Raw genomic sequence first — 23,406 nt, forward strand, 5'->3', positions numbered from 1 at the left:
ACAATCTGGTATGAAAACCCGAAGATCCGTGAGAGAGAAATGGGCTTTTCTCTAAATGGAATTCAACTAATGAACCAATTTGGTTCAGAATTCTATTTATAGTTCTGAGAGTTTTGGCAGAAAATATTTCTATTCTCGGAATGGATTCTAATGATTCTAGGGTAATGGAATTTACAGTGTTGCACAAAATCATGGTGCAACCACTCTCCTAATACCCCTTTTGGTGTAAAACCCTAAAACTGCCAAACTTATATTCTAAGTCTGAATTTTCATTGTAACTGCTCTACTTCTATTGGATTGAAATGGTTTGATTAGTATGGAAAATTTCAGGTTGTCACAACCAACTTACCTTTCAGAACTGTTTCTGCGGTCTTGAGGAGTCCCTGAAGTTTGTTGAGTGTCACATCTTCCTTATTCATGTGATATGTCATGCGGAATTGATCATAGCACGATGGTAAGGAGTGCAAAATGATATCTATTGCAAGCTCCTCAGGGAAGTTCACATTAAGCTTCAGCAACTGGTCCACATATCTTTGCATTTTCTGCATGTGGCTCGTGACGGATTCCCCGTCCTTCATCATGGTTGTTATCATGGAGCAAATGATTTCATACCTCTCTTATCGTGCACTTTGATGGTATCTTTCCATCAGATCTTGGTGCATTTCAAAAGGGTAGAAGTCCTTATAGGACTTTTGGAGTTCCGCTGTCATGGTGGCCAACATGATACATGCCACATTTGTAGCATCCCTTTCATGTGTCTGGAAGTCAGCGATCTCCTGGGGAGTTGCAGTGGTCTCATCAATCTCCTTAAGCTCCTTATAGAGGACATATTCTTTGTCCTCGTAGCGGGTAATCATCCTGATGTTTCTGATCCGTTCTTTGAAGTTGGATCCATCAAAAGTGACTTTCCCACACAAGTTCATAAGGGTAAAGGAGCCATTAGGATTAGAGCCAGAAGCAGTGTTGTTTGAAGACATCTGAATGAAGAGAACAATATTAGTTTAGATATTAAGAGAGTCCTTAATAAAATACCCAAATGTAATATTAAGGCTAGGATCCAATAACAATATATTATAACTTAGAAGATGTATGTCGCACCATGAAAAAACGAAATATAATTATTAGGTTTTTAATTGGTTATTAGAAATTCCTAGATTCTTTGAGATTCATTGAACTTTTCAATGGCATGTTTCAATCTCGAGTGTGCCCTCCAAGTTTTGTGACTGGGATACCAAGGATCACAAAACGATGTGTGAAGCAACCATGCAAATCACTTGGTACCCTTAAAGTTTATCACTTAATCAATATGTCGGTAAACCACACACGCTCCACCGATACAATGATAAACCTTAAGTCACCATTTACCTACCATGTTAAGTCCAAGTTAGTGTGCCGGTTAACCATACACGCTCCACCAACGACTTAAACAAAGTGTAAAGTGTAATTTCAGGGATTAGCACCTTATTCACATTTTTCCTAAAGTAACTAAGATTGGGAATTTAATATAAACATTTAGTTACTTTATAATATTCATCATACTTTCAATGAGAATTTAAAAGTCCTTGTCCTACCCATTCGGCTAACGACCCTCCACTGATCAAGGAAGCAGTGGGTGATAATGGACACCCATTAAGTTGCCATTTTATAGGCAAAAACCTTATACCCCCCCCCCCCTTTATAGACCGGCTTCGTGAATGAGGCGTACTAACGGTATGACGACTTGATCTTATATATATATATATATATATATATATATATATATATATATATATATATATATATATATATATATATATATATATATAATTAACTTATGATATTAAAAAGTATAAGGGTAGAATTTTAACTTTTAAAATTCTAAGGGTTGGAACTAAAGTTTTAATCAAGACTTTACTTGTTCCAAAAATTGAGGGCAAAACAGTTTTCAAGTACCAAAACAGTTTAGGGTAATGTTTCTAGTCCATTTCCAGCAACAAAAGTCGAAAATCGGCTGTCATGGCCTCCTACTCGTCGAGTGCATGAACCTACTCGACGAGTAGGTTGAATATACACTTGAACTCGTCGAGTCCCCCCATGGACTCGGTGAGTTCACTGATCAGACAGCAAACAGTGTCGATTTTTTAACATAATTTTGCACAAATAACAAACAAACAAGCCTAGGCTCTAATACCATTGATGGGTTTTGAGCATTCTAACACTTCCTAAGTGTACATGCAACCCTAATAACCTTGGATATATGTTTGTCTAATTATCATGCAAAGTTGAATTCCAAGGTTATATTCCTATCTAGCATACATGGGGAACATTTTTAACTTGAATGAAAGATAGAATAACTTAGCTTGTTGTTGATTATGGTCCTTGAAACCTTGTGAGCCTAGCACCTCAAGTGTGATGCCTCAAATGCTTCACACAACACCAAATACCTTTGGAATGACTTTTGAAAGAATACACACACTTGAAAATCGGCCTAGCCCTCTCTTGTACTTGTGTAGCCGATTTTGGTGGAGAAGATGATCCTTATATAGTGTTGACACATCTAGGGTTACACCATGTAAACCCTAATGTGTCATGACTCTTCATTTCCATGACCCATGGGTTTGTAACTCCCATGGAGCATCCTATGGGTTTAATCCAACTTGATAATTCATGGAGCCTCTTAGCCTACTATACAAGTTATGGAAGATTTACATAATCAACCCATATATTTAATTAGTTATCTTTCGATCACTTAATTAATTCTAAATTAATTCTTGATCAAACTAATTAAATAATACTATTAATATATTAGAACTTATAATGTATTAATCAACCACAAGTGTTATTTCTCTCATATAGTCTATCCATTTGCATGGTGCCATGCAACCAAAATGGACCATGTCGGGTCGGGTCAAGTACACACCAGAAATAGTTATGGACTTAGACACCTTATCCAACAGCTAGTAGATCCAGAGACTGCATTTCATTCTCATCATTTCCTGGTAAGCAAGTCTCAAACTTGCTTAGTAACTTCTTAGATCTCCTTATTGACATTTTATTGGGTTTTTGGTCCAAGAAGCTTGATCTTTAGGAAATGGACGTCCCAAGTGAGTATACTTTCAGATCTAGAACCTTTAAGGGCTCTCATGGCATAAAGGTGCAAGCTTTATGACCATTGAAGTAATATGCACGCTATATGATGTTATTTTGGACTTTTAAGCTCCAAAAGGCCATGCATGGAGAAAAAGGTGGAAGCTTTACGTGTTCTTGTAGTATCTAGGGTCCAAATCTCAGTTTATATGCCTTGGTTTAGAGTATTGATGGTGTTGGGATCAAGATATAGTTCTTAAAGAATTCGGGTTTGAGCTAAACCCATTATGTAAGGTTAATAACGGGTAAAGTTGGAAACTTTACCATTAAAAGGACATTCTCATAATATATGTGAAGTATGAAGCTCAGATTTGAAGACTAGGGGATTAATCCATTAAGATAGCTTAACAGACTAAAGAACTCATCGAGTCCATAGAGGAACCCGACGAGTTGGTTCAAAATGCCTCGACCCTATAGAAGGAAAAAACTCGATGAGTTCAGGGTGGACTCGATGAGTTAGAAGATTTATCCCGACTCTGTAAAGGGCAGAACTCGATGAGTCTAGTAGGGACTCAATGAGTTGACTCGTTTTATCACGATTCTGCTAAGCATGGAAACTCGGTGATTCAGAGGTATGAATCGACGAGTTGAGTCAACTCGGGATGTTGACTTTGACCTTGACTGGACGTTGACTTTGACCATGACCAGGACTTTGACCAAGATTGACCCATGAAGGGGTCTTTTGTATGTAATGGTATCTAAGGGTTGTTTCTGTATAGGGCATGAGTAGAGCCGGTTGTAGGAGCAGAGACGTTCAGTTATTTCACCCGACATTTGAGGTAAGTTATCCTCCAGTAGGAACGGGTCAAAGAATTAGGAATGGGTAAAGTTGGAAACCTTACCCTTAAGGGGTCATTTCCAGCATCTAGAAAAGTTTCGGGTCTGGACCTGAAGTGTAAGGGCTTAATTTGTTAAGATGGCCCACGTAGACTGAGGGACTCGATGAGTCTAGGGAGGGACTCGATGAGTCGAAGCGAGTTGTCCCATTTTCTATTCATGTTTGAACTCGGTGAGTCTAAGGAATGAATTGACGAGTTGATTCGATAAATCACGACCATGAGTAGCCAGGGAACTCGGCGAGTAGGTGAGATGACTCGATGAGTTGGATCGCGATTTTAGGATTTTGATTACTAGAACTCGACGAGTTGATGGAGAAACTCGGCGATTTGAGTCAACTCAGAGAGTTGACTTTGATCGTTGAGTTTGACTTTGACCAAGGTTGACCTAGTTTGACTTTGAGGACATTTGCGACTAAGTGTCATGTTGTTACTGATAGCTCGGGGAGCCAAAGGAGCAGCAGTTCGAGGAATTTCTAGTTAGCAGCTAGAGAAGTATCAGCAGGACTTCAACAATGTAAGGTGAGTCTCCTCACTGTGTGCATGGGTCTAAGGCCACAATGTCGACCCATTATGTTTGTGTATAGTAGGAAGACCCGGGGGTTATCCCTAGGTAATGTATTTTATATGTTTCGGATCAAGATTCGATGTCGGGCGAGGCCCGAGGAATGTTGGTATGCTAGAGGCCTTTGTGATTCTTGCATGTGTCAGTACGATAGGTTCTGGACCAAGGTCTGATGTTAGGGAAAGCCCAAAGTATGTTTATATGGTAATTTGCTCCGGACTAGGGTCCGATGTCACGGAAGGCCCGAGGAAGATTTATATGTGCATGTTAGATTATACTTGTTGTCTTTATGATAATTGTATATGCCTAGTAGGGAGGTGAGTGTGGGCGAGGTCTCGTATCTCATCACTAGCTGACTATGGATGGGGTTCCATATCTCAGTATTAGCAAAGTAGGAACGAGGCCCGTGATAGGAGAGAAGTGAGTGTGGGTTGGGGCCCGTATCTCACTATCAGCAGAAGTGTTGACGGGGTTCTATAACTCATCAGTAACATACTAGGCGCGGGGCCCAAGTTAGGCGAGGCCTTAGATCAAGAGTACAGTAGAGTATTTTTCTTTATGTATTAGCATGTTTATATGATTGTATATGTATAGTGGGATAGGTCCAGAGACATGCAGGGCCTAAGAGAGACAAATTAGTATACCGAGCGGGGCTTAATGCCAGGCAGGGCCTGATGCTGGGCGTGGCCCGATGCCAGAGCTGGTCCGATGTCGGGCAGGTCCTGATGCAGTGGGAGGGGGCCCAGTACGTGATTATGTATATGGTATGTGGTAGATTGGGGAACTTACTAAGCTTCGTGCTCATAGTTTTTTGTTTTGGTTTCAGGTAATTCTGGTTGCGAAGGGAAGAGCGCGGGATGACTACATCGCACACACCAAGAAGTTTAGCCTGGGATGTTTTACTCTGATAAAATAAGCATGTTTTGATTTAATACTCTGTTTTGAGGAAACAAGTTATGTTTATGAAAAAAAATGATTTGATAATCATGGTTTGTTTAATGATTTAAAAATGAAATTTTTGGACTTTACTTTTATGATGTTACAAGTTGGTATCAGAGCCTTGGTTTGAAGGATTCAGGAAAACTTTCAGGTATGTCCTAACTCAAACTAAGGAATTGGTATAGAAATTTTTAAAAGAAAAACCATGTTTATATAAAGGATTTTGAGAAAAAGAAAAGAGTTTTAGAAAAAGCGAAAAGAATTTTGAAAAAGAAAAGAACATTGAAAAGAGAAAAGGGTGTGGCGCATGCAATAAGACGAGCTCAAGTAAGTACTCCCAAATTACCCATACAAGTTTATGTTATGATATATTTATCAACTTTATGAGAACTACATGCTAGATTATGACTAAGGATCTAGGAAGGATGCCTTATGTGCCTCTTATATGTGTATCATCTTTATGAATTGCATGCTAGTGCATATTAGTCAATATGATGGCCTGATTAGAATATGCTTGATTACGTGTGATAAATGCTCTAATGTTCCTTGCTTTGTGCTTTTAGGAGTTCTAGTTATCTTTTACTAACTAGCAAACGAATATGTTATGTTACATATTTCGAGGACTAAATAATTTCAGTAGGTTACATTTAGCCTTATTTCGCAGCTGTTGTTTGAGTCTAACCATTGTAGGGTACAACCTCTTATTCGAAGAATTATCTAGTCTTAGTGATATGTAATGGTATTCGCGATCTAGTTAGGGGGAGATAGTAAGGACTCCTTATGCAGCTGATGGCGGAGAGTGGGATGGTGATTACCCTAGGGCAAGCCTAGGATGAGAATGGTGCTGGGAGCAATAATAGTAGTAAGGGACTTGGTGGAGTTGAGGCAATCCTTGAGGAAAGTACGGATAGATGTGGAAGGTAGTATGGGCCCTTACTACTGAAAGCAGAGGATCCGTACTCGAGTCAAGGAGGGATAAGATAAAACCGGGGAACTTGTAGTTCATGTGTGATCCCTCGACAATGATGAGTATTCTGATGGTCGGCATGTTATATTACAGTATGCTGACACTACAGGGTAGACCAGTGGGCAGTTCAGGTGTCGGTGAGGGATCAACCTCAGGTTCAGGAGCCGAGCAGCTCGGGGAGCAGATGAGAGAGTTTATATTAGTAGATATTATGCACAGTATATTAGACCAAACTCCTCTGATCTTTGGTACGGTCAAGGAGGGCATTTTGGAGATTTTGGATGAGAGACTGGGAGCCTCCCGTACTGAGATGGTGGCCATGATGGGAGCGCATACATTGACATTCCGAGAGTTCGGAGCTTATGGGGATCCAGATTATCATGGGGCTAGGGACCCCATTGCTAGCAGCAAATGGTTGGAAGATGTCGCCAACGCTTTTTGCACTAGCCAGTGTCCCGAGGGGGATAAGGTCCGACTCACCACCTGTCTCCTAAAGGACAGACCACGTGATTGGCAAGAGGAGGTTGGACATGCTATTAGGGAGGATGTCGAGTTGGACGCGATGACATGGAGTGACTTCTTTGCCATATTCAAGGCCGAGTTTGCACCAGTGATTGAGGTGCAACAGTTAGCACGAGAGTTCCAGGACCTCCGAGAGACTACAGAGACAGTGTCGAAGATCACCACCAAGTTCAGAGAGAGAGCCCTTCTGGTTCTGCAACATGTGGCGGACGAGGTGATGAAGAAAGCTCGGTACCACAAGATGATGAGGAGCGATATCAGATAGTTTGTGAATCAGTCCAACTGCAAGACGCTGGAAGACATGATCGCTCGATCCATAGAGAGATTGACTTGGAGTCAGAAAGGAAGAGGAAACCGGATGAGATTCAGGTATCTACGGGTTCGGATAAGACGCCCAAGACATCAGATGTTAGATCGAGAGGTCATTAGGACCGTAGCCGTTGTGGCAAGTGCGGAAGGACGCACGAGGGTGCGTGTAGGAGCGATAGTGGTGGTGATTCGGGTTTTTTTAAGTACGGCCGAATGGGTCACTTTAGCAGAGATTGTACTGCTACCACCCCTAGGGATCAGACCTGATATGCTTCCATTGCAGTCAGCGGGGCCACAAGAAAGCCCAGTGTTTGTGTTTGCTTTTAGTAAGACAGGTGATAGCACCTGCCCATGCAACTTTGAGGATCACCGACGACCGTCAGGGTCGGGTAGAGGCGCCTACGGCAAGGAACATGGCGTTCCAGTTGATTTCATAGGAGACGCGAGTAGCCCCTGATGCAGCAGGTGCGTATCTTTCACTTTTTATATCATCTTCTATTTATGATTTTATTGTTATGGTCCTGCATCGATATTGGTAAGATTATTTCAGAATTTTGTGGCCTGCTGGTGATTGAGTTATATGCCATCTGAATACCATAGATTTTGGAGTGGTAGTTAGAAGTCATTCCTCTTTAGAGCAGGTTACTCAGGATGCGGTAACTATAGCATGTATATTTGGGACTCATAAGTGTTCTGCTAGTTTTTCAGGGAAGGTATTGTTTTGGTATTGGTCAGTGATATCACTAGCAGTAGTAAGTATGGGTTGACAACCTAATGGTTAGAGGATGGTGAGAAGAATTGGGATTTCTTTTCAAGCTATGAGGTTTGAGGAGCTAGTTGAATCGAAGTGGGGGAGAATCACCTAGTAGTCAGGAGCTGAAGTAAGTGTGCAACTAGGATGTGGTCGCATCCTTGTTGAGAAGGAAAGAAGCCTAGGTGGCTGTTTGGATAGAGCAGCGTGGAAGTCAGGAGTTTGGAAAACTTCCCAACATTGGATTCATGTATTCACAGTAGTTGATGGTTGGTTTTAGAAACCAGGTTGGGGTTTCTTCTTATAGCTCACGAGTTAGTCAGGATGTTAGACTGTGGAGCGCATGTTGTTGGATGTTCTCGCGCCGGTAGCTAGCAGTCAGATAGTGTGGGAAGGTGTTGTAAGACTGCGGGATAGTCATAGCATTCATTAGCAGTTTAGTTAGAGGAGTGTGGACAGGGGGCCATATCCCCTAGTTAGTGGAGTGTGGGCGAGGGCTCGTATCTCCTAGTTAGTGGAGTGTAGGCGGGAGCTCGTATCTCCTAGTAGCGGAGTATGGGCGAGGCCCGAATCTCCTAGTTAGCATGATAGGGATCAGGAGAGGATGGTTCGATGGGATTTAGGATGTGAATTTGGTCCCATGTAGCCCTAGATAGGTGAGACATGTGGGACAGACCGTTACGAGATATAGTTTGGGTGAGACCCATGGGTGAGGCCCGTATGCTTATAGTAAGGTAGGTGGGACCTGGTAGAAACCTTTAAGTCAAGGTAGGGGATCGAGGAATCCCAGGATTTCTAGAGCCAGAGTGGCTAGGTAGATAGAGCTATTTCAGGTAGCTAAAGTTTTCTTCGGGAGTCGCTGGGAGCGACTGAGAGATCAGGTTTGGATCCAGTAACCCAGATAGTGATAGAGAAATTGGGATCAGGGTGGTCTCGGATCATTCGGGAAGCGGACCAGAAGCAACAGGGTCTGCAGACATGCAATAATGAGGGAATTCTTACGCGGAGCAACCAATTGACCGAGAGGTGCTACGCCACTCACAACAGGGTTAAATAAGCTTAAAGGGAAGGATTTGATAATGTTGCGTAGCTCTCGTCTGAGTCTAACCATTGCAGGGATGAATCTTTCACTCGAAGGGTTATCTACTCCGTTCGTTGGGTTGGGTATTTAGCACCAGGACGTGATAAGAGGAAGAATTCAGTAGGTGACAACGAAGGAACCAACATTGGGAGTGTCTGGGGATTTAGTTACAGTAAAGGGTTTGTTCTGCATAAGGATAGGAAGGTTTGTTGATTATGAAAGTTGCCTTGGGAAGGCCAGTGACAACGCAGGGTAAATAAGGAAACCCCTTGGATGTCAGGTGTAAGTTCCTGGGAAGTACCAGAAGGATTACCGATGGAGTAAGAGCGTTCTACTTGAGGGTTGTAGTGATTGGATTGTTCTTAAGAGGATACCTACAAGAGTGGACCGAGCAGACAAACTATGCGACGATTAGGAATGCCATGAGAGGTTGCGGGGTAGTTAGCCGAAGCGGACTTCGACAACAAAGTCTAGTTTAAGTGGGGGAGAGTTGTAACACCCCAAATTCAGAAGACCTAGAAAGGAAAGGAAAACCTTAAGATCATAAGGCAACTCGTCCAGTAGGTGGAAGGACTCGACGAGTAGGACCATATTTTAGGTCGCGGGTTAAGTGACTTACTCGGCGAGTTGGTCAGAGTTTAGGGAACCCTAAATCTGGGACTCGGTGCCCTGTTTAAAAATTCTTATTATTCTCCTCTTGGTTCCATTCCCAGCCTCCATTGTCCAAAACTTAACCCACAAAACCCTAGAGCCTTTTAGAGTGTGTAAGTCGTCCTTGAGTGCTTTATGTGTTCTTGAAGGCTAAAAGAAGAAGTAGAATGGGAAGCTTGAAGGTTCAAGGAGAAGGTTGTGGATCCAGGGATTTCATTCTAATCTCGTCACTTTCTGGTAATCAAGCTCCTAACTTGCCTTGTAGTTTCCTAGATCTCCTTATGGTCCGTTTTATTGGGGGGGGGGGGGGGGGGGGGTTGTCCAAGAAGTATGATTCATGGGTTAAGGATGTCCCAAGTGGATGATACTTTCATATATGAAGTCATTGAGGGTTGTGAAGGCATACAGGTGCAAACTTTATGCCATTAGAGTCCCATGCAAACCCTAAGGATGCTATTATGGCCTTTTAAGCTCCAAAGGGACATGCATGGAAGTAAAGTTCATGACTTTACGTGTTTATTGGGTAACTAGGGCCTAGATCTTGGTTCCCCTACGGTGGATTGGAGTAATATGCACTTTGGTTATAGATTTATGTCTTAAGGGGGCTAGGGTTTTGGCTAAACCCATTAAGAAGAATTAGGAGTGGTTAAAGTTGTAAACTTTACCCTTAAGGGGTCATTTCCACCATGTAGACGAAGTTTGGGGTCTGGATCTGAAAGTGTAGGGGCTTAATCTATTAAGATGGCCCAAGCATACTGAGGGACTCGACGAGTCGAAGCGAGTTGTCCCCTTTCGATTCATGTTAGAACTTGCGAGTCTGAGGAATGAATCGACGAGTTGATTCGATAAATCATGACCATGAGTAGCCATGGAACTCGACGAGTAGGTGGGATGACTCAACGAGTTGGATCACGATTTCAGGATTCTGATTACTAAAACTCGACGAGTTGAGTTAACTTAGAGCATTGACTTTGACTTTGACCAAAGTTGACCTAGTTTGACTTTGAGGACATTTGAGACTAAGTGTCATGTTATTACTGATAGCTCGGGGAGCTGAAGGAGTAACAGTTCGAGGAATTGCCAGTTAGCAGCCAGAGAAGTATCAGCAGGACTTCAGCAATGCAAGGTGAGTTTCCTTACTGTGCATGGGTCTAAGGCCATATTAATGCCGACCCATTATGTTTGTGTATAGTAGGAAGACCCGGGGGTTAGCCCTAGGCATTGTATGTTATATGTTCCGAATCACGATCCGATGTCGGGCGAGGCCCGAGGAATGTTAGTATGCTAGAGGTCTTTGTGATTCTTGCATGTATCGATACGATAGGTTCCAGACCAAGGTCCGATGTCGGGGCAAGCCCGAAGTATGTTTATATGATAATATGTTCCATACTAGGGTCCAATGTTAGGGCAAGCCCGAGGAAGATTTATATGTGCATGTTAGATTATACTTGTTGTCTTTGTGATACTTGTATGTGCCTGGTAGGGAGGTGAGTGTGGGCGAGGTCTCGTATCTCATCACTAGTTGAGTATGGATGGGATTCCATATCTCAATATTAGCAGAGTATGGGCGAGGCCCGTGATAGGAGAGAGGTGACTGTGGGTGGGGGCCCGTATCTCACTATCAGTAAGAGTGTGGACGGGGTTCCATAACTCATCAGTAGCAGACCAGGGGCGGGGCCCAAGTTAAGCGAGGCCTTAGATCAAGAGTACAGTAGAGTATGTTTCTTTATGTATTAGCATGTTTATATGATTGTATGTGTATAGCGGGCGAGGCCCAGAGACAGACGGAGTCTAAGAGAGACATATCTGTATACCGAGCGGGGCCTGATGTCGGAGCAAGTCCAATGTCGGGCAAGTCCCGATGCAGCGGGCGGGGGCCCAGTACGTGATTATGTGTATGGTATGTGGTAGATTGGGGAACTCACTAAGTTTCGTGCTTACAATTTTCAGTTTTGTATTCAGGTACTTCCGGTTGCGGATAAAAAAGCTCGGGATAACTGCATCGCACACACCAAAAAGTTTAGTCTGAGATGTTTTACTTTGATAAAATAAACATGTTTTATATTAATACTCTGTTTTAAGAAAACAACTTATGTTTATGAAAGAAATGATTTGATAATCATGGTTTGTTTAATGATTTAAAAATAAAAATTTTAGACCGTATTTTTAAAAATTATTTAGGCTGCTACGCACCATTATACAACATGTTAAAATAGTTATTTTTGCATATTGAGGTAGATATATAATTTTATTCCATAAAAATTCATTACGCAAACAAATCTTTCACAATTCATATCCAATTACATACGCCCCCCAGATTTGAGATCCTGCAGCGCACAATCGCCAAACTCCCATATGATACCTTGCACAGAATACAGATCTTGTCCTCTTTCTTGTTTCAACACCGTTTTCGCCGTTGAATCCTCGAATCCTATTGTGGCTGCAAGATTTTGATCCGTATACGTATCAGATGTTAACACTTTTTGCGAAGAAACCCCTCGTCACTCTCATTTTCTTCACAATCATCCTATTGTTCGCGGTGATCTCTCTGTCTCCATCTTCACCCTTTTCCCAGATCCCTCTGTATTCCGCCATGTAAGTCCACAAATCCTCCTTCGTATTGCTTTCAGTTTCTGGTAAATTGCTTTAACTGATTTCGGATCTATCCGAATACTCAATTTGCAGCGGCGAATCCGATATATGGAGTGCTAAAAGGATTTTAGAATGGCGACCTTGTAAATGGTGGCTTCAAGGACATTTGACTGGTTAGTTTGTTTCCTAGTTTTTGTCGATTCCCGTTCTCATTTCAATCTCTCCATCATTCAAAGGCTTAGAATAGATTGAACTACAGTGAAATACTGCAGCTCTGCCGGTAGAGACTAATGGTTACATTCGTGTGGATTGTTATGGCGGGCTTAATCAGATGAGGAGAGATGTAAGTACAGTTCAAACATTTACATTTTCATTTTGGCTAATCTTCTGATCATTACTTTTGAAGAAAGTTTTATCAAGTACCAACACACTGCTGTTTACTGTTTTCAGTTATGTGATGGTATCGGCATTGCAAGATTACTGAATGCGACTCTTGTTTTACCAAAATTCGAAGTGGCTGCATATTGGAATGAATCAAGGTACTTACTCGTTACTTCATCTTGTTAAAAACTCAACCAAACCAAAACACCAACTTCATTGAAACCCTTGTGTGTTCCCTCTTCAGTGGTTTCACAGATGTATTCGATGTGGACTACTTCATCCAACAACTAAAAGGATTTATAAAAGTCGTGAAAGAACTTCCTGCAGAATTTGCATCAAAAGAACCTGTTCGAGTGGATTGCAGCAAACGCAAAGGCCAATTTGATTATATCGACTCTGTTCTTCCCTCTCTATTAAAGCATCATTACATCTCCATCACACCTGCAATGAGCCAACGCCGTGATAGGTACTCAACTCAAACTATTTCAAAATATGGAGGAGGGCATTAATGTCATTTTACTGTCCTGAAATCTTGCAGGTTTCCTGTCTATGCAAAGGCGGCCCTTTGTCAAGGGTGTTACAGTGCACTGCGCCTAACAAACCCCTTGGAGACCAAAAGCTCAGAGCTTCTAGAAGCTATACCAAAACCCTTTCTCTCTCTTCACCTTCGTTTTGAACCTGATATGGTAGCTTACAGTCAATGCGAATACAACGGTCTTTCTCCGGCATCCATGGCGGCAATAGAGGCGGCACGTGGCGGTGGTGATCGGAAACCGTTCACCGGAGACACCGCGAGTGTTTGGAGAAACCGAGGAAAATGTCCACTCACTCCAAATGAAACTGCTTTGATTCTTCAATCTCTTTCAATCCCAACAAATACAAATATTTATTTAGCAGCTGGAGATGGAGTTATGGAGCTTGAAGGGTTGACTTCTGTTTACACGAATGTGATTACAAAATCGTCTGTTTTGAGTGGGGAAGAGTTGAAGGACATGCATGGGAATACGAAAGCTGCTCTTGATTATTATGTGTCGATTAATAGTGATGCTTATGTGGCGACTTATTTTGGTAATATGGATAAAATGGTGGCTGCTATGAGAGCTTATAAGGGTTTGTATAAAACGGTTTTTTTGAATAGGAAGGCGTTTGCTGAGTATACTTCAAAGGGGCTAAAAGGGAAAGAGTTGATGGAAGCTATGAGAAAGGCTCAGGAAGATGATTTTGTTATGGGGAAAGGCTCTGCTTTGCCTGATTGTTTTTGTGACTTCAAAATATAATGTTTTTGTTTGATTTTTGTACCTTTGTCTTGTGTCTTTTTTAACTTGTAGTAGCAATTTCTGTTCTTTTTTGTTTTTTAAACTTTAGCATTTCATTTGAAAGTGTACCATTTTTTACAATCGTTTTACAATTCCAATCACACATAATTTGTTGTACCAAAATGGTGTAAAGGAATATTATAACACTAACTTTTGCTTAATAATATAATTTGTAGAAAGCTAATAAATATAAGTGTTTCTGAAAACTATATAAGTTAGAAAAATGGAATATATTTGAAATATTCTTTTTGGTATAAAAAATGATGTTATGGATCGGTGACAATATTAGTGGGCACATAGACATTGTCTGCAAAAGGGCTATTTTTCCAGCAACCCTTTAACTTTTTCACGTTATCCTGCCTTAGGAGAATTATATGAGATGTAAATCAGGTAGACAATGTCTGTTGAGATTCAAACTCTCAGTTTCTTTGCAAATATATCACACTCTAGAACCAATTGTGCTAGTTTTTGTGATCTTTGGACTTGAAATCATCAAGCAACATCCGCAAAATCAACAAACCTTCAAAGCCCACTCCTTTCGGGACATACTGATCGAAAACTAACGAATACTTTACAGCAATACCGAGCTCCAACTCATTCAAGTTGCAAGAAACAACAGTCTTCCATTCTTTTCCCTTCCCTTCCGAACAAATACCATATATCAAAGCACCAAAAACAATAGGGCAATCCCTAATCCCAATTTTATCACTCAACTTCAAAGAAACACTCATCATTCCATGAAGACAAAGGCATACAACAATGGTAGTATATGTAGCCACTCTTGGCGAAAAACCATCCAATAACATCCTATTATTAAAATCAAGAAACATAGACTTCTTCTTACCTTCATCAAACTCATTACCTTTCTTACCAACATACTTTGAGAACCCATGAACCAAATAACGAAAGGTAACATCATTCGGTTCACACTTGTTCATTAACATTTGTTCAAAAACCAAAGCCGCCTTTTCTAACTTCCCATTTTTGCAATAGCTTCCGATTAGTATACTATAAGTAACAACATTAGGGATCAAGCCACAAAGTTTCATTTCCTTGAGTAAATTTTCAGCATTGACAAAATCGCCCTTTTGACAAAATCCATTAATCAAAGAAGTATATGTAACCACATTCGGCTTACAGTTCTCTTTCACCATACGACTAAAAATCCCTAAAGCCCCCTCCATATCATGTTGTTTGACATACCCATCAATTATTGTAGAATAAGTAAACTCATCGGGAAAAACACGTGTTTTGATCATCTTTTTGACAAATAAAATCGCATCTTTTAACTTTCCATCTTTACAATACCCCTTAATCATTGCATTATACCCAACAACATCAAGATTCATATTCTTTTGAAACGTATGCTCGAATATCTTCTTGGCTTCATCAAATTGTTCATTTCTGACAAATCCATCTATCAAAGTTGCATACACGAATTTATCGGGTTGAATATTGCGATCAAGCATGTTGGAAAGAAGGTTCTTGGCAGCAGGAAGTTTTCCTTTTTTACAAAGTCCACTCAAAATTACATTATATACCCCTGCATCAGGGAACACTCCTCTTTCTGTCATCTTGTCCAAGATTACCAATGCAGTATCAACTTCCCCTAAAACAACAATTCCATGGATGAGAGAAGCGTATGTTAATAGGTCTGGTTTTTCGCCATTATCAATCATCTTTAAAAGCAAATCCAATGCCTTGTTTACATCATTTTGTTTGCAATATGTGTTCAAAAGTGGTGTATAAGTTAACCGATTGGGGATCAATCCTATTATTGAAGCCTGTTCGATAAGTTGCTCAGCTTCTTTAACTTTCCCATGTCTACAAGAATCATGTATTAAAATATTATATGTTATAATATCTGGTGAACAACCAATTTCAATCATTTTTCTCAACATTTCTACTGCTTTTGTCTTGTAGCCATGGCGACATTGAGCATCAATGATGGTGTTATAAACTTGAACATTAATAACCAAACCCCTTGACTTCATTTCATTTATAAGCCTTTCAACAATACTGAAATTTCCTTCCTTGCAAAGACCATTTATCACTGCTCCATATGTCTGTACACTAGGCAAAAAGCCCTTTAATTTGAGCTCTTTGAATAACAAAAATGCTTTTTTAGCATCACCTTTCTTGCAATATCCATCAATGAGTGTATTGTAGAAGACAACATTGGGTATGCAACCTTGCCCCCACCTATCAAGAATTAGCTTTTTGGCTTCCTCTACCTTTCCTTTCTTACAAAGCGCGTTTACCATTATAGAAGTACTAAAGTTATCAGCACAACAAGAGATTCCAGTCTCGTCGTTTCTTTGAAGCATTTCGTCATACACTTGGTGGGCAGTTTCCAGGCGACCACTTTTCACAAGCCCAGATAACAAAGAATTACAAGAGAAAACGTTTGGAAGACAGTTGTATGTCTCAATTACATATGTATAGAATTCAAGAGCTTTATCGATCAACCCACATTCCGAATAGACTCGAATTATATAATTTAAAGCGTCAAGGGTGGGCAATTCTTTTTCGGTTTTCATACGAATGAACACCGAATCAATCTCACGAAAAGCTTTTGACTTGGCTAAGAGCTTTAAAAGAGAAGAATAAGCAATCCCATTAAGAGGACAGCCATAAGGGCGGTGTAAAATCCAATCAAAGAACTTCAACCCCGATTCAACGTCTCGAATTTTGTCAAACACTTGGTGAGCAACATCCGATGGGACGATGTCTTCTTCAGAGAGTCGGGTTTCGAGTGCTTCTTCCCAGTGGGTATTTCGAGTTGTGAGAATGTCACAGATTTGGTTAACGATTTTCTTGATATGAGTCGGAATGTTGGAGGGTGATTTTGAATTGCGACTGTGTCGGGGAGTGATGCGAGAGAGGAGAGACTTCGACATACGAGGAAAGTTGTATGTTGAAATTTAAACAAAAGACGAGTTTTACATATGATGTTTGTACCATTACTCTTCCAGAGAATAAAGTTGACAAAAGGTCTGAACACAATGAGAATAGGTTTATATGGTTTGGATCCCTCTCATACGGGAGACAATTAGCGATTATGAAACTTTGTATGAATACATTCTTCACATATCAATGAGAAGAAGGCAAGGATTTGAGTTCTATTACTTGCTATATTTATTTCTATTTTAAAGCTATCATTATACTTTGTAAGCTAGTTATATCAAAAAGTTATTAATATCTTGTTGGTGGTTTTTTACTTTTTTAATTTTATTGTCAAAAAGTTATTAGGATATAAACATGAAAGTTGTGCTATTTCAATACTTAACATGAAAAAAAAAAAAAAAAAACTTATTATCTTTATACATTTGCATTATACATAAAAGTTGTCGAAGAAAAATATAGAAACAAAAACCATTTTCTTTACACAATTACCCCCATATTTAGCCCTTTTGTATGTAATCAAATCTCCCAACAAAATAACACTCTACCAGATCCACATGATTTTATGTATTCTTTTCCAAAGCTGATAATGCTGGCGTTAAGTAGTTATTCGCTTTGTCTGGCAAATGTGCCACCTACAAAAGGAAAACAAATATAAGAAAAAAAAAAAATCTACCCAAATATAGCATTTTACTTACATTTCTTTTTCCTTATTAAGACATTATATTTTGAAAAATCTTCTCAATTATGATGTACAATGTTATTTCTTAAGTTAAGTTTAAACTATAAATTTATAATACCAGTTCATACAACTCCTTTCCTGGCTCAGCAACATATTCATAGCATACCTGTTGATTTCCAACAAATTAAGTCATTCTGGATTAAATTAAATTAAAATAAATAATAATAATAATAATATATGTTACCCACATCAAAACTCTTGTTCCTTGCAGTTGAGTCATGCAATGCCTTTACACATATATCCGCCACGTCAGCACAGCTGATCCCCTACAAGTAATTAGCAACCTTCATGTCATTAATAAAAAAAATTAAAAAATTAATTTTTTATTTTTATATTTTTATATCACTATCCCTATTCCCCACCTGTGATATCCTGTTTCCTTGGTCAAAAATCAAAGCTCGTTGTCCCCCAGGTTCTTCCTGAAATTAATAAAACTATTTTTTATTTTTTATTTTTTATTTTTTTATAATCATAATTTGTAAACTCACTACAATGAACTCACCATTAATGGACCCGGGCGAATTATCGTGTATCCAAGGCCTGATCTTCTTAGGGAATCCTCTCCTGCCTATAAAATATGTATATAAATAAATTATAGTTTAAACTTTAATAATATTAAATTTAAAGGGTAAATCGGTAAAATTTGGTTGGCATTAACCCTATAATATAAGATTAGAGCAAGAAAGAGCAGACCTTCTTGGCTCTTAAAACACTTTCCCTTCTGCTAACTTCAACTCCTGAACCTGTACACGAGACCAATATGAAGTCCGTTTCTTGTCCAGTCTGCATAGGGGTAAATTAGTAATTTAGCTTCACTACCCATTCATTTTTTTATTTTATTTTTTTGCAAAAAAAAATACTTACAGGCAATGCTTTTATATATTCCAATATCATTTGAAAGCTTCTCAAGTCCTGGCTCCCTCCAACAGCTGCTTCTGAAGGTCTCTGTCAATGTAAAAATAACTCATCCATCACAATTCATATTAAAGACTTTGTCTTAATACATTAAGCCATATTTTTTTGGCTTAATCCATTAAGACATTATTATGTCCAAAATCCAAATTAAGTAAAAAAGAAAGAAACCTGTCTTCTGGGTTCAAAACGAATGGTGAAAGTGTGCACAAGAAAAGGATCCAATGGTGGATCAGCTGGATTCACAGGGCGAAATGACGAAAAGGGTACTCTCACCTATCAACACAAATATCAGAAAAATAATGTTTCAGGTAAGAATCCCACCTGTCAAAAACCAGAAAAACTAAAATAAGACTATTAAATGCCCACATAACCCCATTAAAATAATGTTTCAGTTCTTACCCTGCAAAACCCTACTTTTGTACTAATTCTAGCAAAGTACAAATTGCTTTGACTGGTGTCTGATGAAGGACCCGATTCAAGAATCACAACATATGATCTTCCGTTTCCCCCTATAGAAATTATCAGACCTTCATACCTGAATTTCGGAAACTAGACTTGAGTAAGAATATTAAAAGGTCAAGATTTCAGATATTTCTAAAACAAAATACCTGTCTAATGTGCTACCAAGAGGAAGTGATAGCTTAGTTGAGAGTTCCACATATCCTCCTCTTGTAAAAACATAACCTTTTTATGCGTAGAGAAAAATGTTAACAGATGTGGTGTGGGGTTGTTGCTTCTTACTTATAGGATTTGGAAATGTTTACCTGAAAAAACTGCATCTCCACTCTCACTGAATTCAAATTTGGCATCCATTCCTCCATCGTATTTAGCAGCGACTTCATCTTGGAAATAAGTTCCCTTGCGAACTTCCCACCCTTTCAAGGAATCTGCAGACTTGAATTTTGCAAGTAAAAGCTTGCTTTTGCTGCTTTTTCCAGCTCTTAACTGTGCTAGCTGATTGTTGTAGTCCTGATACAGGATGTAGAGGTAGAACCAAACAATTAACTATATGCATTGGACTTACATGGTGAAATGATTTTGAAAGGTGCAGGAAGAAAAAGGAAAACCTGAAAGGCTTTGCTGAGGTTGTATACACCCTGATAATCAACTCTGTTGAGATCTACGGTTATGGAGGATCGAGCAGTGGCACAATAGATGATTTTACTGCAACCTTCTACAGCAATCCTGAGGGTTGCAGGATCTCCAACGTCTCCTATCACGATCTTCACGGAAGTTGGAAGCATGTCCACAACTTCTTGATCCGCATTCCTTACTAGAGCCTAATTGGAAGAGGAATCAGGTTAGATCAGACAGAATTTGGAAATACAGTAAAGGTAGGGCAAAGAAAACCTTGACGGAGTAGCCTCTGAGCATGAGCTTCCGGACGACGATACGGCCAACACGGCTGGTAGCACCAACGACGAGGACGGTGGTGTTCTGAGCCCCCGGGGTTGCAAATTCGCACATAGGACCACCCTCCTGAATAAGAAGGCTGCTCTCATCGTTCGTCCTGGTTGTCCTGGAAATCTGCCCCAATTCCGAGAACTTCCGCCACGCCTCATCGAATATCTGCCTGGATCGTCTCCCTAAGCCGACCGGATTCGCGTCGACCAATCTCTTCATCACAGAAACGGAGGACGGCTTCTGATCGTCGTCAATAACATCATCGTTATCACTCTGATCCTGTTTTTTCTCTGGAGGAGGAGGAGGAGACGAAGAAGAAGCCTTTGCGAACACCAAACGTCTGCGAGGATGATTGGTAGCAGCATTCCAGCAATTGAAACCATTAGAGCTGCTCACAGCCGTATTGAGTGTGGCGAAATCATTGGCAATCCTTTTGTGGGAACAAAGTTTACCACCGCCGACTCCGGAGGTAGTTGTGGAGGTCAGTCCGGCGGTTGCAGTTGTCATTGCTTGAATGACAGTATTGCAGTGTATGAAGAGCCGATGCTCCCTCCTCCTCTCTTCTTCTTCTTCTTCTTCTTCCTACTCCTGTCAGCCAAGTCAGCTGAGACAAGCACAGAAACTTCAGCCACATAGAGAAGATGAAACTTAAAAAAAAGGAAATGATCGAAATCGTCGAATATTGCACAGCAATTTGCCACGTAGAGATGCTTAACTTCACTCCTTAAACGCTCCTAAAAAATATTGATTTATTTATGTTATGAACTTATCCACTTTTTTCTTTTCTTTTTTTTTTTTTTTTTTTCATTTCTTGGATTATACTTATGTGTTATAAACCTTATCCACTTTTTTTTTCTTATTTTTTGTATTTTAAGTAAATCCATTTGTTGTATACCATTTCACATTTTTGAATTATACAAAGATCACTATGGGGTTATAGATTATTCTAAAAGAAAATCAGAAAATTATTTAAAATTTAGAGTAAATTACACGAATGATCCCTATGGTTTGGGGTAATTTTCATGTTTGGTCTCTAACTTATTTTTTTAATTCGGAAAGTCCCTACTGTTTGTTTTTGTTACGTGTTTGATCCCTACTGTTTGTTTTTGTTACGCGATTGGTCTCTGTCTTACCTAAAAAGACTATTATTTAAATAAGAAAAAGAGTAAATTACAAGAATGGTCCCTATGGTTAGGGGTAATTTGCGCGCTTAGTCCCTAACTTATTTTTTTAACTCGAAAGGTCCTTATTGTTTGTTTTTGTTACGCGCTTGGTCCCTACTATTTGTTTTTATTACGCGTTTGGTCCCTATTTTACCTAAAAGTACTATTATTTAAAGACAAAATTACAAAAATGGTCCTTATGGTTTGTCAAAAGTCACAAAGTCAGTCCCTGCTATTTTTTTTTGACGAACATGGTCCTTGTGGTTTCCAAAACTTGCATCAATGACCCTTTTTGCTGACGTCGTTACTGTTCATCCGTTAGTGTAAGGGTATTTTGGTCTTTTCAAGTAGCAGGGACTTAGTTTGTGACTATGTGTAAACCATAGGGACCATTTATGTATTTTTTTCTATATTTTATGTTTATAAGTTTGCGATTTTTCCACCCATTTACTTTTTAAAATATCACTTTGAACCCTTCACTTTGAACTTTGAAAATGTTACTTTTACCCCTCTATTTTCTAAATTTTCGTGTTTAACCCCGTATTATATATAATTTATTTTTTTATTAATAGCTTTTGTTCGCTAACCTAAAAAAACTATTTACACGTGTTTATTTTCATATATTTGTCGGTATAGTTCAAGGTGATCAACGTTTCGATTATAATTTAGAACTTTCTTTCGTTATTTCTTTTAAAGTTACATGGTTTTTTTTTTTAATTGTCGGTTTAAATTCGAGCTTATTTTTCAACGTAGTTTTTTTTTAACTTTATATACGTTTCCTACGTATGAGACGGGTCATGTATAATAACTTTCGTTCGTTAATTTTAAAAAGTATATTATATTCGAGATTGTCTATGTTTTGATGTATTTTTTTATACATTTTGTGCTTAATTTTATATACATTCTTACGTATCATTCGGATCATATATAATAACTTTCGTTTGTTAGCTTAAAAAAATGTAGTATATTCGAGTTTGTCTATGTTTCAACCTAACTTTTGTTTCATGTTTTTTACGTATCAATATAGATTCGAGTTCGTCTATATTTCAACGTAATTTTTTTTATGTTTGGTGCTTATTTTTATGTACGTGTTTTTTTCATTCATGTTTTTTTTTTTATGTCGAAATGCAACTTTTATGACTATAATCACCAAAATTCAACTTACAAAATTCAAGCTTATAATTATGCTTTTATCTATTATATGTGAACAAACTTATACGTAGGAACATACATAAAATAAGCACCAAAACGTACAAAAAAAATAAAATCAAAACATAAAAAAAATAAAGAAAAAGAAAAACTCAAATTTATATCAGCACGTGCATAAAAATAAGTAAGATTTTTTTAAGTTAACGAACGAAAGTTTAAATAATAAAAAATATATAATATGTGACCCTAATCATAAGTAGAAAACGTACATAAAATAAAGCACGAAAACGTTAAAAAAATATGTTTCGCAAAACGTTTTGGTGCTTATTTTATGTATGTTTCTACGTATAAGTTTGTTTACATATAATTGATAAAATCGTAATTATAAGCTTTAATTTTGTAAGTTGAATTTTGGTGATTATAGTCATTAAAGTTGCATTTCGACGTAAAAAAAAACATGAATGAAAAAAAACACGTACATAAAAATAAGCACGACACATAAAAAAAATTACGTCGAAATATAGACGAACTCGAATCTATATTGATACGTAAAAAACATGAAACAAAAGTTAGGTCGAAACATGGACAAACTCGAATATACTACATTTTTTTTAAGCTAACAAACGAAAGTTATTATATATGACCCAAATGATATGTAGGAATGTATATACATATCACTAAGCATATAATCATCGTATCTACCAGGATTCGGATCCAACAGATCACTACAATACTTAATCACATGATATTCAGGATAACAATCCAAAGGGTAGATCTTGGTGCCTTCGACCCCAAAGTACAGCGAGGAAATTTCACCTCACAAGTAGCGCATAACAGATAAGTTTTGACTCCGAATCTCACCTCCCAACTCAAAGCCTACAACCAACATGACCAATCCCTTCAAAATCCTGAAATACCCAAAATGCCCTCAGAAGTCCAACTTGGTCAACCATGGTCAAAGTTAAAGTTAATGGTTAAGGTCGATAGTCCATGTTAACCGAAATCATCGGGTGCACCTACGAACTTGTCGAGTTTCTACGGTACTCAAAAAGATTGGGAAACCCCTGGCCAACTTACCGAGTTGCATGGACGG

At 38.9% G+C, this 23,406-nt stretch overlaps 3 protein-coding genes across 5 annotated transcripts; 1 reads left to right on the forward strand and 2 right to left on the reverse strand.

Annotated features, from left to right (window-relative positions):
• The first annotated feature begins 12,003 nt into the window (after window positions 1-12,003).
• Window positions 12,004-14,117, forward strand: LOC145042997 (O-fucosyltransferase family protein). Of its 3 annotated transcripts, none has more exons than XM_078991526.1 (6): window positions 12,004-12,342; window positions 12,433-12,512; window positions 12,599-12,682; window positions 12,790-12,878; window positions 12,965-13,186; window positions 13,259-14,117. In XM_078991526.1, the coding sequence occupies exons 3-6, from the start codon at window positions 12,671-12,673 to the stop codon at window positions 13,995-13,997; spliced, it is 1,062 nt and encodes a 353-aa protein (XP_078847652.1). In that variant the 5' UTR covers window positions 12,004-12,342; window positions 12,433-12,512; window positions 12,599-12,670; the 3' UTR covers window positions 13,998-14,117. The 3 variants fall into 3 exon arrangements, with proteins under 3 accessions (XP_078847652.1, XP_078847651.1, XP_078847653.1); XM_078991525.1 differs by having other exon boundaries at window positions 12,612-12,682; XM_078991527.1 differs by lacking the exon at window positions 12,004-12,342 and having other exon boundaries at window positions 12,434-12,512; window positions 12,587-12,682.
• A 99-nt stretch (window positions 14,118-14,216) lies between these two features.
• LOC145042996 (Pentatricopeptide repeat (PPR) superfamily protein) lies at window positions 14,217-17,024 on the reverse strand. Its single transcript, XM_078991524.1, has one exon. It carries the CDS (start codon window positions 16,934-16,936, stop codon window positions 14,498-14,500), a length of 2,439 nt encoding a protein of 812 aa, XP_078847650.1. The 5' UTR covers window positions 16,937-17,024; the 3' UTR covers window positions 14,217-14,497.
• A 310-nt stretch (window positions 17,025-17,334) lies between these two features.
• Window positions 17,335-20,658, reverse strand: HCF173 (high chlorophyll fluorescence phenotype 173). The gene is made up of 13 exons (XM_078991528.1): window positions 19,948-20,658; window positions 19,665-19,877; window positions 19,362-19,566; window positions 19,206-19,281; window positions 18,997-19,132; window positions 18,766-18,870; window positions 18,547-18,627; window positions 18,376-18,465; window positions 18,185-18,250; window positions 18,045-18,101; window positions 17,871-17,948; window positions 17,741-17,788; window positions 17,335-17,575 (listed from the first exon to the last, which is right to left on the reverse strand). The coding sequence occupies exons 1-13, from the start codon at window positions 20,506-20,508 to the stop codon at window positions 17,504-17,506; spliced, it is 1,788 nt and encodes a 595-aa protein (XP_078847654.1). The 5' UTR covers window positions 20,509-20,658; the 3' UTR covers window positions 17,335-17,503.
• Window positions 20,659-23,406: the final 2,748 nt, after the last annotated feature.

The sequence above is a fragment of the Lactuca saligna genome, chromosome 4 (genome assembly GCF_052625555.1).
Source record: "Lactuca saligna cultivar CGN05327 chromosome 4, ASM5262555v1, whole genome shotgun sequence".
In the NCBI taxonomy this organism is placed as follows: domain Eukaryota; kingdom Viridiplantae; phylum Streptophyta; class Magnoliopsida; order Asterales; family Asteraceae; genus Lactuca; species Lactuca saligna.

Coding starts and splice junctions, on each gene's coding strand:
- LOC145042997 (XM_078991525.1), top strand. CDS start 12,218: ATGTTAACACTTTTTGCGAAGAAACCCCTCGTCACTCTCATTTTCTTC. Junction 12,343..12,432: donor ATCCCTCTGTATTCCGCCAT/GTAAGTCCACAA, acceptor CTCAATTTGCAG/CGGCGAATCCGATATATGGA. Junction 13,187..13,258: donor ATGAGCCAACGCCGTGATAG/GTACTCAACTCA, acceptor GAAATCTTGCAG/GTTTCCTGTCTATGCAAAGG.
- LOC145042996 (XM_078991524.1), bottom strand. CDS start 16,936: ATGTCGAAGTCTCTCCTCTCTCGCATCACTCCCCGACACAGTCGCAAT.
- HCF173 (XM_078991528.1), bottom strand. CDS start 20,508: ATGACAACTGCAACCGCCGGACTGACCTCCACAACTACCTCCGGAGTC. Junction 19,567..19,664: donor ACCTCAGCAAAGCCTTTCAG/GTTTTCCTTTTT, acceptor ATCCTGTATCAG/GACTACAACAATCAGCTAGC. Junction 19,282..19,361: donor TGGAGATGCAGTTTTTTCAG/GTAAACATTTCC, acceptor ACGCATAAAAAG/GTTATGTTTTTACAAGAGGA.